The sequence below is a fragment of the Astyanax mexicanus genome, chromosome 17, assembly GCF_023375975.1.
Source record: "Astyanax mexicanus isolate ESR-SI-001 chromosome 17, AstMex3_surface, whole genome shotgun sequence".
NCBI classification, from domain to species: domain Eukaryota; kingdom Metazoa; phylum Chordata; class Actinopteri; order Characiformes; family Acestrorhamphidae; genus Astyanax; species Astyanax mexicanus.
The window spans coordinates 40,494,262-40,509,832 of NC_064424.1; the positions used below are offsets into that span (position 1 = coordinate 40,494,262).

The 15,571-nt window shown below is 40.4% G+C and overlaps 1 protein-coding gene across 6 annotated transcripts in view; it reads right to left on the reverse strand.

Annotated features, from left to right (window-relative positions):
* The window catches only part of cacna1bb (calcium channel, voltage-dependent, N type, alpha 1B subunit, b), a 337,484-nt gene that overhangs the window by 314,378 nt on the left and 7,535 nt on the right, over nt 1–15,571 (reverse strand). For all 6 annotated transcript variants that reach the window (XM_049466430.1, XM_049466432.1, XM_049466431.1 and 3 more), the window contains exon 2: nt 14,161–14,266. In XM_049466430.1, the coding sequence (XP_049322387.1) occupies nt 14,161–14,266 (106 nt within the window). The remainder of the gene's footprint in view (nt 1–14,160; nt 14,267–15,571) is intronic.

The following is a 15,571-nucleotide window of genomic DNA, read 5'->3' on the forward strand; positions in this document are numbered from 1 at the left end:
AAAAAAAAAATCAAAAAGCCATAATGACTAAAATGTTAAAATATTAAAATGTTAATGTTGATAAATTTGGGATGCACTAGGCTCCCTGTTTCAGCTGCATATATGCCCATTAAAAATGAATGTATTTTAGCAGAATGTAAATATATTAAAGAAGCTTAGTTGGATGTTTGGCTCCAGTTCTCTTGAGTCTCTTGAGAATTTTAAATGATCAGAAGCCGGAATGGAAACAAGCTGAAATTAAATAGGAGTACTGAGACTATTTTTTAAAAGAAAAGGGTAGTAAGTTCAGATAATTGTGTGTTAATATAAGAAGTAGAAGTAAAAAGTTGTCTATTTTTTTTAAGTAATTATAGATAATCAATATTTCTACTTAAGTAAGGTTACAAAGTTTGTCTTTTTCATTACTTGACACCTCTGCCATTTAGGTACCACGCAGTTACTCATTCAGTCAATCATTAATCACTGTTCAAGTAAATAAAAACTATTACTGCATGCGAAAACCACTTTAATCGTTTAAATCTGGTATTTTTTATTTTTTTTACATTGTAACAGAATTTCATTAAAAAGTTTTTTTTTTTTTTTTTTCCTTAAAGATACGAGATAGAATGTTTTGATTTATGTTCCTAAATCAGAACAAAACATGAAACACACCTGGGGTTTAGCTTAAAACTGGGTATAACAGAAAAGGCATCTGTCTCTGTTTGCATGGACAATTATAACTAACCACTGTCGATAACCATCTTTACCACCCATAATAATGATGATCTCATGATACTGTGATTCTCATGCGATACTCAACATAGTACAAACAAAAGGAGACATAAATAGGATAAAATACTCCTGAATAACAAATTCTGTATTTTACAGAATTTTACAGAATTGTACAGACCATATTATAAGGTGACAATAGTAGGAAACAAGGGTGTCATCATGTTTCCCTTCTAATGGAGAAGCTGGGGGAAGTGCCTAAGTAAATCATTCTTAAAAAAAACATTTTCTTTAAAGTAAAACGAGGACTGGATGTTAATCTACACAGATTTCTCTCCTGAAAACTGTTTATATGGGTGAGTAAAGCTCTTCCATTTATTTACAATAAGCTTAGATTTCCAATATTTTCAACAGTATGGTTAGCAGCAGCGCTAGCTGTGGTTTGCTGCGCTTAGCGCTAGCAAATGCCGCCTGACAGCGCTACACTAAGGAACCCTAATTGTTCTGGTGAGCCAGGGCACTATCAAATAGCGGTTCGTCCCACATAGCTTGTTTTAACACGGTAAACATGCAGACTACAGTCAGATATACTCATCTCTAAATGTCGACAGAGCTAACGCTGCAGTTAGCGGCTAATGCTAATACTGCTCCAGCCTCAGTGATGGAAAAATGTTACTGAAACTCCTTTATAATGCTGTACTTCAGCAGAGTGTCTTAAAGTGTGCCTTATAGTGCAAAAAATTTGGTACCAGGAATTAGGAATTTCTATGGATTTATTGGTTTCACAGAATTTTACAACAATATTCTTTACCTAAGGTTTATCCTATTTATTTGATTAGCGTATTGAAGCAGTGTCATGGTCAGAACAGAATAGCAGACAAGCGCAGATACTGATAAAAACAAAGTATGTTTATTATGATAATAAACAGATATAATCAGGGTCGATACAGAAACAGGGGTAATTACCAGTAGACAGAGCAATGCAGACAAAACCATACCATAAACGAGAGACAGTCCAGAGTTCATACACAAGCAATCCAGTATCAGAGATAATCCAAGAGGCGGTGGTGAAAGCACAGTCCAGGTCATACACAAACAATCCAATATCAAAGGCAGAGGCAAAAATCGGCGTAGAGAAACAAAAAAGCAAGGTCATACACAAAGTAAACTGAGACAAGAGATAAGTAACGCTTTGTACGAGGATAACCTACAATACGCGGCGATGAAGTCTGTTTGGCGTGCACCTTTATAGTGCCAGTAATCAGTATTCGGGGCTTCCTGGTGGAAGCAGGTGAGGTGTCACGTGATCAGGTGAGTGCGTGATGTCAGCGGGTGGTGCATTCTGGGTAGTGTAGTTGTTAACCTGAGAACCTCCGTTAGAGCTGGGTGTGGAAGGGACAGAGGAGCTAACAGCACCAGACGTGACAGTACCTCCCCCCAAGGGAGTCGGAACGGAGCCGGAACGGGGACGACCACGACGACGTCCACCCGACGGGCAGGGAGTACCGGCGGGAGGACCAGGCGTAGCCTCAGAGGTGACGGGCAGGCGGGGGTTGCGAGACTGGGAACCCCTACGCACCGGAGCCGAAGAAGAGAGTGAGCGCTTGGGACGCCCACGGGGTCTAGGAGCAGGCTTACCAGGATGACGGGCATGAAATTCGGCCAGTAGAGCAGGATCCAGCACGTCACCGGCGGCAACCCAGCAACGCTCCTCAGGGCCGTAACCCTCCCAGTCTATGAGGTACTGGAGCACACCGCCACGCCTGCGTGAATCCAACACCTCTCGAACCGCATAGGTAGACGAATCCTCCCCCTCCACTGCCGCGGGCGGCACGTCATCTGGAACACCCTCAGCAAGCGGACCTGGGACAAGAGGCTTGAGCAGAGAAACATGGAACGAGTTATGCACCCTGTACTGAGCAGGCAACTCAATCTTATAAGTCACCTCGTTAACCTGAGACAACACCTTAAATGGGCCAATATACTTAGGCAGCAGTTTCCTACAGGCCCCCTCAAACCTCAAGTCCCGGGTCGACAACCACACCCTGTCTCCGGGTTGGTATTGGGGGGTGGTACCACGGTGTCTGTCGGACTGCTCCTTATATTTCCGTAAGACCTCCGAGATCTGCTGATGCGTCTCCTCCCACACCTGCTCACTCCGCTTCATCCAGTCGTCAACAGCGGGAATCTCAGTGGACGACGCTGTCCACGGAGCTAACGGAGGCTGATAACCCAGAATGCACTGAAAGGGAGTGAGACCAGACGTGGAGTTAGTTAAGGAGTTTTGAGCTATTTCAGCCCAAATCAAATATTGTGACCACTCAGAAGCATGCTTGAAACAGTATAGCCTTAGAAACTTTCCCAACTCCTGGTTAACTCTCTCACACTGACCATTACTAGTGGGGTGAAACCCAGAAGTGAGACTCACGTGTACTCCCAAATGTTCAAAAAATGATTTCCATACCCGAGAAGTAAATTGAGGACCTCTATCTGACAAAATGTCCTCCGGAACCCCATAATGTCTGAAAATGTGTGTGTATATAGCTTGGGCGGTCTGAAGAGCAGTAGGAAGTGCAGAAAAAGGGATAAACTTAACTCCCCTAGAAAATCTGTCTACCACTGTAAGGACAGTTGTGTAACCTTCAGATTCAGGCAAATCAGTAACAAAGTCTACAGCAATATGTGACCATGGTCGTTCAGGCACAGGCAGGGGACATAGCTTACCGGCTGGAAGGGTTTTTGGTGTTTTGCATTGTGCGCAGACTGAACATGAAACTACGAACGTTTGAACGTCAGCTCGCATGGTTTCCCACCAATACCGAGCTGAGATGAGTTGCAATGTACGTGTAACGCCTGGATGACCGGAAGTAAGAGCAGCATGTGCCCAGCCAATAAGTTGATCACGAAATTGTTCAGGTACATAAGTCTTGTGAGGAGGGCAACCCTCCGGAGATTGTGTGTTAATTTGACTCTGCTGAATAAGGTCATCGAGTTCCCATCTAATAGCTGCTACTTTGACAGTGGGTGGCAGAATGTGTTCGGGTTCGGAAGCATGGCATGTGTCGTCTGGGGAACTGAAAACACGAGATAAGGCATCAGCCTTAGTATTACGGTTGCCTGGACGAAACGAGATCGAAAAATTGAATCGGGAGAAAAACAGTGACCAACGAGCTTGACGGGGGTTTAGACGTTTAGCAGTACGGAGATACTCTAGGTTCTTGTGATCGGTAAGTACGGTGAATGGATGTGCAGCACCTTCCAGCCAGTGACGCCACTCCTCTAGAGCTAGTTTTACAGCCAGCAGCTCTCTATCCCCTATCCCATAATTACGCTCCGCTGGTGACATTGTCTTTGAGAAAAAGGCTACAGGATGAAGCTTAGGCGGTGAACCACTGCGTTGGGAGAGAACTGCTCCGATGCCGGTATTAGAAGCATCGACTTCTACAACAAAGGGTAAGTCTGGATTAGGATGTGTCAGGATGGGGGCAGAGACAAAAGCGGCTTTCAATTTCTGAAAAGCTTGGTCAGCTTCAGGGGACCACTTCAGAATTTTGGTGGCATTTTTAGTGAGCGCCGTAAGGGGGGCAGCTATGCTACTAAAGTTACGTATGAAACGTCTGTAAAAGTTTGCGAATCCTAAGAAACGTTGAAGATCTTTGATAGACTGGGGAACGGGCCAGCTAGTTACGGCATCTATTTTAGAGTCATCCATAAGAACTCCCTGGGAGCTGATGACATAGCCGAGAAATGCGACTCTTTGAAGGTGGAACTCGCATTTCTCGGCTTTAGCGTAAAGATTGTTTTCTAACAGTCTCTGGAGAACTGAGCGCACGTGCTGCACGTGGGAATCTAAGTCTGAGGAATAGATCAAAATGTCGTCTATAAAAAGTGTCACATATTTGCCAATCATGTCTCTAAAAACATCGTTCATAAACGACTGAAATACTGCGGGTGCGTTAGCGAGACCATAACTCATGACTAGGTACTCGTAGTGGCCATTAGTAGTGGTGAACGCGGTTTTCCATTCGTCCCCCTCCCTAATGCGGATCAAATTGTAAGCGCTACGCAAATCAAGCTTAGTAAAGTAGGTAGCTGAACGCAGTTGTTCAAGGGCACATGGAATGAGGGGTAATGGGTAAGCGAATTTCTTGGTAATGGCATTCAAACCTCTATAATCAATACATGGTCTCAGTCCCCCGTCCTTTTTCTTTACAAAGAAGAATCCAGAACCGACGGGGGACTTTGACGGCCGAATGAAACCTTGCGCCAAAGCTTCAGTAACATAATCACGCATAGCCTTTTCCTCATCGAGCGTAAGGGGGTAGACTCTAGCTTTGGGTAAGGTGGCACCCTCCACTAGGTCAATAGCACAGTCATAGGGACGATGCGGAGGCAATTTAGTAGCGTTATCTTTGCTAAACACTTCCAAAAAATCTGAATACTCAGCGGGTACAACAACGTGATCAGAAACATCAGGACTTTCTACTGAAGTAGACTGAATGATTAAACTATCCAAAGCTAGACAATGTTCATGACAATGAGCAGACCAAACCGTGATATCCCCATCGCGCCAGGAGACAGTGGGATCGTGGGTCTTCAGCCATGGCATGCCCAGGATAACTGGATGCTCGGTGCAGGGAAGCACGAAAAGCGGTAGTTCCTCAAAATGGAGAGCGCTGGCTTGTAGAGTGATGGGCAGAGTCTGCAGGGTAACCGGCTTGGAGCGGACAGTCTTTCCATCAACAGCATGGATGGCTAATGGACGTAGAAGTTCTCTGGTGGGCACTCCATGCTCCTTAACTAGGTCCTGGCTGATGAAGTTCCCCTCCGACCCGGAATCTACAAGCGCTGGGACAGAGAGCATACCAGTAGGTAACATAATATTTACAGGCAAAGAAAAACATTTAGAGCGAAGTATTGTGTTGTGCTTACGTACCACGTTAGCGCGTGGAGAGCACTCCACGCGCTGTCCCAGGGCTGGAGCTTTCACAGGTCGGGTCAGGAGACCACACTCAGCCTTGAAATGCCCGGCCTCTCCACAATAAAGGCATAGGCGAAGCCGGATTCGACGCTGCCGCTCCTCTGGAGTTAGCCGGGTTTTCTGGATATCCATGGGCTCTGGGGTAGGCAGCGCAGCTTTCTCTGGAGTGGGAGCGCGGGGCAGAGACACAGGAGTGTGTTGAGTGCGAGGACTGGTCTTGGGTCGGCGCGAGAGAAGTTGATCCAACCGGATCGACAGTGAGATGAGCTGATCCAGGGTCAGTGAATCATCTCTGCAGGCTAATTCCCTCTGTACATCTGGGTTAAGTCCGCATCTAAACACGTTGATTAAAGCAGCGTTATTCCACCCACTACCAGCTGCGAGAGTGCGAAACTCCAAAGCGTAGGAAGCCACCGGCTTCTGACCTTGCTTGAGAGCCAGCAAAAGTTCTCCATTAGACTGTCCATAACGCGAATGATCAAAAACTGAGCGGAAAGTAGCCAAAAAGTCAGTGTAACTAGCCCCAGAAAGGTCTTCCCAAATAGCTGTAGCCCACTCGAGTGCCTTACCAGAAAGCCGTGAGATAATAAAACCGATCTTAGCTTTATCGGTTGTAGGCGGTGAATTACTGAAAAACACGGAGCATTGTAAAAGAAAACCGCTGCATTTTTCCGGATCCCCATCAAACAACTCCGGTTTAGAGACAGAAAATCCAGACACAGAAGAGTTAGCGTTAGGCATACTGGGGGCAGCTAACGGGCTAGGGCTAGGCTCAGTTACGCCTCTGAGGTGAGCTAGCAGCTCAGCTAGTTGTTGCTGCTGCGTGGTTTGCTGGCGGGCTAGCTCAGAAACAGCTTGGGTCACACCAGCGAGCGTTTGCTGGTGCTGACCGAGTAGCCTCCCCTGGTTGGCTAAACCAGATCTAATAGCCTCAGTATCTGCTATCTGATTTAGTTCGGCCGCGTATTCTGTCATGGTCAGAACAGAATAGCAGACAAGCGCAGATACTGATAAAAACAAAGTATGTTTATTATGATAATAAACAGATATAATCAGGGTCGATACAGAAACAGGGGTAATTACCAGTAGACAGAGCAATGCAGACAAAACCATACCATAAACGAGAGACAGTCCAGAGTTCATACACAAGCAATCCAGTATCAGAGATAATCCAAGAGGCGGTGGTGAAAGCACAGTCCAGGTCATACACAAACAATCCAATATCAAAGGCAGAGGCAAAAATCGGCGTAGAGAAACAAAAAAGCAAGGTCATACACAAAGTAAACTGAGACAAGAGATAAGTAACGCTTTGTACGAGGATAACCTACAATACGCGGCGATGAAGTCTGTTTGGCGTGCACCTTTATAGTGCCAGTAATCAGTATTCGGGGCTTCCTGGTGGAAGCAGGTGAGGTGTCACGTGATCAGGTGAGTGCGTGATGTCAGCGGGTGGTGCATTCTGGGTAGTGTAGTTGTTAACCTGAGAACCTCCGTTAGAGCTGGGTGTGGAAGGGACAGAGGAGCTAACAGCACCAGACGTGACAAGCAGTAACATTAGTCAAATTGTGGGGATTATTGTCACGCCCTCGCTCTGTTTCCCTGTGTTTCTGCGTTTCCCAGTGTGTTTCCCCTGTAATTTTCCATCAGTCTCTGTAATTTGTAGCTCCGCCCCTCGTTACCTGTCTCCCCAGGTGTTCATAGTTACCTGTTAGTATATATAGTACCCTTTAGTCTATGTTTGCTGTCTGTCTTTCTGTGACGGAGGGAGCAGATGGAAAGTGGACGTAAAAGCGGGTAAGACAAGATTTATTAAATAACAAATAAACAAACAAACAAATAAGGAATAAATAAGAAAATATAAATACATAAACAAACAGGGAAAATAACGAAAAAAAAGAACTAAATCTAGACTGATAATAACTAAACAGAGCTGGGGATATGTACACAAGGAAATAAACGTACATATAAACAAGAAATAAACAAGGAAACAAACTAAAGAAAGAAACACGGAATAAACAGAGAATAACTGATAAACAAAGAACTATAAACGTGTCAAGACAAACGACAGAGGAAGGTGCAAAGACTGACCGCAAACATAGATTAAGGGTACTATATATACACTAACAGGTAACAATGAACACCTGGGGAGACAGGTAACGAGGGGCGGAGCTACAAATTACAGACACGTGATGGAAAATTACAGGGGAAACACACTGGGAAACGCAGAAACACAGGGAAACAGAGCGATGCAACATATTGGTCCAATACGATACTATTAAAATTATACATATAATTTTAATTTTAATATAATACATATTATAATATATATATATTGCCCACACCTAGTGTTCTCCACATAACAATGGCCCTTAATTCCCTGCCTTGAAAAGAACACCAGCTCCTACAAATATGAGTGAACAAATCCAAACACTAAGGTCATAAATCTGTACAGACAGCTTCATCTTCAGAGGTTAAACTCAATCTAAAACAACACCAGATGAAAGTGTTTGGAGGAGAAATTGACTGTAGAACTTGTTGAATGTAAGGAGAGGGTGTACAGTAGAGGAAATCGCTTTTAGATGGCTCCAGCACTGTTCCGAGCATGCAGCACACTGCTTTAGAAATCACACCCATTAATACTGCCAATGCCCCAGGGCACCTCCAGCGCTTACACCAATCTGACCTCCCTCTCCCTCTCCTCCAGTGCACATCAGCACCCTTTCAGGAGACACTCACTGTTTCCTTACACACCGTTTCATACATTTCTAAAGAAGTGAAACATGTTTATCAGTGTAAATTCTACCTGTTAATCTAAATCAGAGAGAGATCCAGCACAGTAATGAAATTTGTTATGAAGTTATTATAAGGAGGTTTGAGTTAATGAAATGCTGATATAGCTTTAATGCAATCTCTTCAGCCCTCCAGCTCTGACTGGCCTCTTACATAACACGCCATAGGAACCATAAGCTTTTCTTATCTTACGTATAAAAATGGGCTTTAGTTTATGATCTGAAATATACAAGGAGTACACAGAGAGGTGTAAACACTTCTTTAATATTTAGTACTTATTTAATATTTGGATATAACTGAATTTAGAGCTTAAATCTGACTTAATTTTGTTTCTTAACCTGATCAAATTTATACTGTCTAAGCAAGTGAATTTATTTCATTGCAAGATAACACACCTTATTTGCCTCTCATTTCTCATTTTTGTCTCACTACACATTGAAAATTAAAGATAAAAAGTTATTTTAACCAATATGCTATTCTGATTACTGTGTCCAAATTTAAGATATAAAACCAGGGATGTTTTTTAAACTTGATTAAAGGTTTACTTTAAGAATCTTGGAATTGTTTTAAGAAATCTGCGTGGCCCATTGTAAGCTTTTTTGCTTAATATAAGAAGATAAGTTAATATATATTTTTTTTGTTTTTCCAGTAATTTTTTATCAGCGTTGTGTGTTTTTGTAAAATTAGATTTTATTTATTTATTACATTTTTTGTTATATTTAATTTTTTTAGGTTTTTAATAGTGTTGTCAGGAAATAAAAAAAAAATCGATCTAACTAATTACATGCTCTGTGATAGATTCATATAAATTCTCATTTATTCACAATCATCATTAAAGTATTTTAAACTGTACAATTTAGTTACATTTTAGCTGAGGGGCAAATAAAATAATGAATAACTGTCATAGATTTAAAAGCTCCCTTTAATGATCAGTCAATAACAGATGCTGTAAAAACTGTATGGACCCTATTTTAGCGTTCTATAGTGTGCCTGTCAATTGCCCATCGCACCGCTTGATTTTGGGCGTGTCGGTGTGTCTTCGGTATCCTAAAGGGTGCCAAAAATATGCACGGCTCGAAATGCACAAAAGGTACATACTAATTCTCTTAATTAATCATGGGTGTGTTTTGGGCATAACATGAAATAAACCAATCAGTGCGCCAGTTACATTCAAGAGGCAGCTGTGCGTTTATATCTTAACAGTTTTTTCTTTTTTCGGGTTTGCATACTGCAGCGCATCCGTGTGTGTGATTAAGGAATGCTTAGCATTGCTAAGACAGGATTGGGCGGCTGACTGTTGACTGTTGTTAGGCTTTTAATCAGTCAGTGGCGCACCTATATTTCCCACCTCCAAGATTTACACACCTGTAGCCATGGAAGTGATTGAAGCACTTAAATTCAACGATTTGAATATTGGATTTTTTATACTTTTGGTAATATAGTGTATAAATCAGCTGTTACTGCTATCACTGATGCAGCTAAATGTAATCCTATTTGGAATAATCTAATATTGAAAGTAATTATCCACATTTTTCAAGCAGGTCTCAAGAGACATTCCTAAAATTCGTCTGTAAAACGGTTTGACTAAAAGTCTGCGGGAGCAGAAATGAACTCAATCCATCGAAGCCTGAACAAAAAGCCTTGCATAATGAGTGATTACTGAGCATAAGGGGACGTGGGTGTAGAAGAGGGGATTATAAGAACGATAGTGTGGATGGTATGCCACTATCTATTATGTATAGAGAAAAAGTGATAGTTAATTATAAAAATTCCAGAGCTTGTTGAGTGTGAGTGTGTGTGTAAGTGTGTGTGTGTGTGTAGAGGGAGATTTAGCAGGGGATTAAACTGTTATTTTAACTGACAAGTCGTATACTCAGTTTCAGTGCCAAATGCATCATAGCTTTAGACACAGTGTAGAAATAGTACAGTAACAGCAGAGCAATGCTAAGTACCTTTTGTTAGCTTGTCGGCGTGTGGGGTTTGTTGCCGGCGGCGGGACACAGCGCTGTGGCTAATTGGGGACAGGAGCAGGTGGCTGTTTTTGAAAGAGTGTCACTGACCTTATCTGAGCTACAAGACTCGCTGCATGCATTGTAGAGGCCCTGCTCTAGAAGCAGAACTGCATCTTCAGATAATTATGAGCAATATATTCATAATACTCATAATTATCTTTACTGCAACAAAATTGATTTAAAATTTTATTTGGTGATATTATTGCATAGGATATTAATTGAGATTTACACCAGATTGTAACACAAGTCAATAATCCAACATGTAATGATACTAATAATGCTCTCCATATATCCAGGACTATAAGAAAAGAAGGAAACTGAACAGATATAATCTGACTTCATTAAATTACTGTTTTAATGTGATTTTTAAAAAGGGATAATGGAGATTGTTCATCTTTACATATAGAAGCTGCCAGAGGAAAATGTCAGTGCTGTAAATAGACATTTGCTTCTGTTAAAAACCTGTGAAGAACTATTTTATGTGGGAATAAATTTCATATTTTACACTTTTCCTAACCTGAAATATAAGGTTGTTATTTTTGCACTGTGTTAATATAAAAACTGCTGTAAGAGTGAAAGAGGGCTGATTACTATTAATTAAATCTCAAGCATCACTTTAATGGTAATTTTTATTTACAATAATAAAAAAAACTATAGTTGTTATATAAGAACTGGAATTATGGTAATAATTAAAACCATAATTATGTTTTTTTAGAAAAATGTGTTTTGAGGAGGGGGGGTAGTGCACTATAGGACTCTGTGGGGCGGCCAAAGCTTATTATTATTATTACTACAATATTATTGTCCCCACCCACAAAAATCTTCACAACCCATTTAATGCTCTCAAAACACAATAAGACGACAATAAATTTAAGTATTTAACTTTATTTATAGTTTGGACAACTACAGTTTTAATCTACAATGCAGAACATTTAAAAAAAAATGGAAAACCACTGAATTTAAGGTGTATCCAAACTTTTGACTATATTTGACTATATTTTACATATAAAACGTCTCTCATAAATTTCTGCTTACAGCATCATTAAGATTTGTTATTTAGATCATTGTTAGATAATTTTTATTTTTATTATTAGTATTATTATTATGAATTATTGTGCAACAGTCTTTTTACTCTACATTAGGGGTGTGCCATGCTGTATCGTACACAATAATATTGCCTACATTTTTTCTATTATTATCGAAAAATTTGACTGAAATATTGTGATATTATTTTAGGGTCGTATGGGCCGTGAGGATTCAAACCTTTTTCAGGATTCAAAATTAAAATTCATACTGTTTTCATTTTCCATTAAATACCTACTAGAGGCTAGGGCGTGTGATATAATTTTGATATTCTTTAAATACGTGAGCGATTCTCAAGTACGATTTAAATTTCCGGTTCTTACATAACAACTATAGTTTTTTTTTATTATTGTAAATAAACATTACAATTAAAGTGATGCTTGAGATTTAATTAATAGTAATCAGCCCTTTTTACAGCCATTTTACAGCAGTTTTTATATTAACACAGTGCAATAATAACAACCTTATATTTCAGGTTAGGAAAAGTGTAAAATATGAAATATATTGCCACATAAAATAGTTCTTCCCAGGTTTTTAACAGAAGCAAATGTCTATTTACAGCACTGATATTTCCCTCTGGCAGCTTCTATATGTAAAGATGTACAATCTCCATTATCTCAATTTGAAAATCACATTAAAACAGTAATTTAATGAATCACCCAGCCCTGCTAAAGTCAGATTATATCTGTTCAGTTTCTTTTTTTTCTTTCAGTCCTGGATGTATGTAGAGCATTATTAGTCTCAATACATGTTGGATTATTGACTTGTGTTACAATCTGGTGTAAATCTCAATTAATACTGTATGCAATAATATCACCAAATAAAATGTAATATCAATTTTGTTGCAGTTGCATTTTGTAGTGTGTTCATGGAATTATTATTTTTTAATTTAATGTTTTATCATATCGCCAAGAATATCGTTATCAAAAAAATCCTCTAAAATATCATAATATTACTTTAGGCCTATATCGACCCCTACATCATACACACACATATGCACAAATTGGCTCAATTTATCATGATACTGATAACATATCTCCCCACTCTCCTCCCCCTGTGTTTCAGGCCGTGTAGCGAGGCTCATAAAGAGGAAGTTACAGGCTTATTGCAGGAGTCTGCGCTGATTGCTGTGCTGCAGGTCTCTGAGGGCTGTGTTTTATGACTGCGACTGAGCAAACACAGTTCAGTTGGTGGTTCAAACAGAGCATGATAGCAGAGGAGAGCAATCAAAGGCAGCTCTGTGAGGGTTAGGGTCGGGTCACGCAGAGAGCATGTATTCACATTTAAAGTCAATAGCTCCCAGCAGGCTCAGCCTTAATGAGCCACAGATGTGCTTCCTGGGTGGACAGCAGGGGCGGGTGCTGAGATTTAGCCCAGGGTGGGAGCTCGGAGAGGTGGAGAAAAGGAGCAGGTTCCCTGATCACCCACCAAACATCCATGCAGGAAAAAAAAGATTAATGAGCTGGAGCTGGGATGGAGGGGATGGGAGTGGGGAAGGTCTATACTACTTCTTTATTTATTATTTTTTTCTGTAAAATCTATCTTTACTCACGATTTAAAAAAAAAACAATTAGAACATAAAATAAAATAATGACAATTTCTTTCAATTAAAATATTCTGTATCAGTACTAAAGTGCCATATTTAAGTTGCAGGGGTTGGAAAATGAAACTGAAACACCTGGCTTTAGACCACAATAATTTATTTTGGTGACGGACAGTTCTGGTGGAAACAGGAGAGTTGAGGTGCACATTGAATTCTGCCGTGATTTGAGCAGTCGTGGTTTTATGTTTTTTAAATACAATCCGTGTTAGCAACCGAACATCCCTTTCAGACAGCTTCCTCTTACAGCATCCACAGTTAATCCTGTTGGATGTGGTTGGTTCTTCTAGGTGGTATGCTGACATTACCCTAAATACTGTGGCTCTTGATACATCACAAAGACTTGCTGTCTTGGTCACAGATGCGCCAGCAAGACGTGCACCAACAAGTTGTCCTCTTTTTAACTTTGATATGTCACCCATAATGTTAAATGCTTTGCAATATTTGAGTAAAACTGTGCTCTTACCCTGCTAATTGAACCTTCACACTCTGCTCTTATTGGTGCAATGTGCAATTAATGAAGATTGGCCACCAGGCTGCTCCAATTTAGCCATTAACCCCCTACACTAACATGACAGGTGTTTCAGTTTCATTGTCCAACCCCTGTATTTCTTAATTTTACAGGGCGCCATTATTTTTCACATAGGGCCAGGGCCATGATATTTACTATAATTATAGATGATAAATAAGCAAAAAGCAAAAACAAATGAAATCTGTAAGGGGGCAAATCCTTTTTTAACGACACTGTATATTCTTGAAATAAAAATTCAATCTTTCCAATAGGAAGGGAATGTTGAATCTCAAAAGTCAATTGCTGCAGTCAGATTTGCAACATCTCTTGTGGTTCAAAAGTTATAAACAAGTTATAAAAAGATAGAAACTTGTAACACGCACGAGAATCTAAAATTTCTGTCTAGAACGGTAGGAATGAAGAAAAGAAGAAAGAAAAGACTGAAAGAGAAGGAAAATATGAGAAACGGACTTACCAGACGTTCTGACATGGGCGTCTTGTCACCAACAGGGAGGTGCTGCTCCAGGGCCAGGACGATGCAATTGGCAATGATGGTGGCGAGGATCATGTACTCAAATGGAGTGTGAAGGTCAAGGAAAATAAGTGCAGATATTTCACAGACAAATCAAACAGACAGAAAAAAATATGCAATGTGCAAAACATCTGTATTAAGCAGCTTGTGTGTCAAAAGTCTGGATTTCTATTAAAGTGTAAAGAACATCTAACTTTAAAATGCTTTAAAGTGCAGTTATTCAACTAAACCTACTTCAAAAGTAATGCTAATTAGGGGCATTGTCTCTGCAAAATGTTTATAGTTAATAGGTTTGCCTAAAAATAAGCATAATATTTAAAACTAGAAGTGAGAGCACAAAAAGGATCATGTGCAGAAAAACAGACTCCAGCAACTTCTGAACATTACATTAAATGAGTAAACTTATTTTGTTATTATTATAACCAGCAATGGATGGTACTGTAGCCTGGTGCTGGTGTTCTGACCTTCATAACGGAAGAACAGAGTAATATACAGACATCATACATATATCATATCAAACTGGCAGAAATTGACATATCTAACCAGCACAGTAACATCATTCTGATATCAAACACCTGTCATTAATTCACCTCAGAATACAGTTAGCATCTAAGCTAACACTCTCCAATAAAGTAAATAAAGGTGCAGCTATAATAAACTTGTCCAGTATTGTAATAAATATACAGTATTAGTATATACAGCATCTGTTACTAACTGACATTCAGTACAGGGAGCTTTTAAAGTTATGGAAGTTACTCATTCATCCTTTTGCTCCTCAGACCAAATCATACATCAATTCAATTGTATAGATTAATATACCAGTTTCCCTCAGCACTCTCTAGGCATTTTTAGAAAGCAGTACCTACGCCAAAGCAGTTCCAATATTTGGCACCCTAAAAATGAATCACACAGAGCACAACAGGTTAACACCCTTGATATAGTAAATTCTTCACATCTAGTGGATGAATTATTTTAGATAGTTTTGCTTTCTAAGATCTTTCTAGTTCTTAAAAAATAAATAAAAACCGGCCTGAACTCATGGAGAGTAGCTCTTTATGGATGGCTGGCCATTTCAGCTCGTCCTAGGACTACGATCCATTTTACAATTCATCTTGTGTAGCAGCTCCCCCAGGGCTACAGTCTTTATAGAACTGCAATTCAGGGAGCAAACCCAAAGCTCCATTGACCACTGCAGCAGTGTACTCATCACCCGCGGGGTCGGCATATGCTCGGCCTCACACTCGCAAATGGTCCGGAGCCTAAGTGAGCTTTTATAATGCAAAACTACATCCATCATCTATTCATCCACCCACCTATCAATCCCGGAGTGTGGAGACTGTAATGTAAAAGAGGG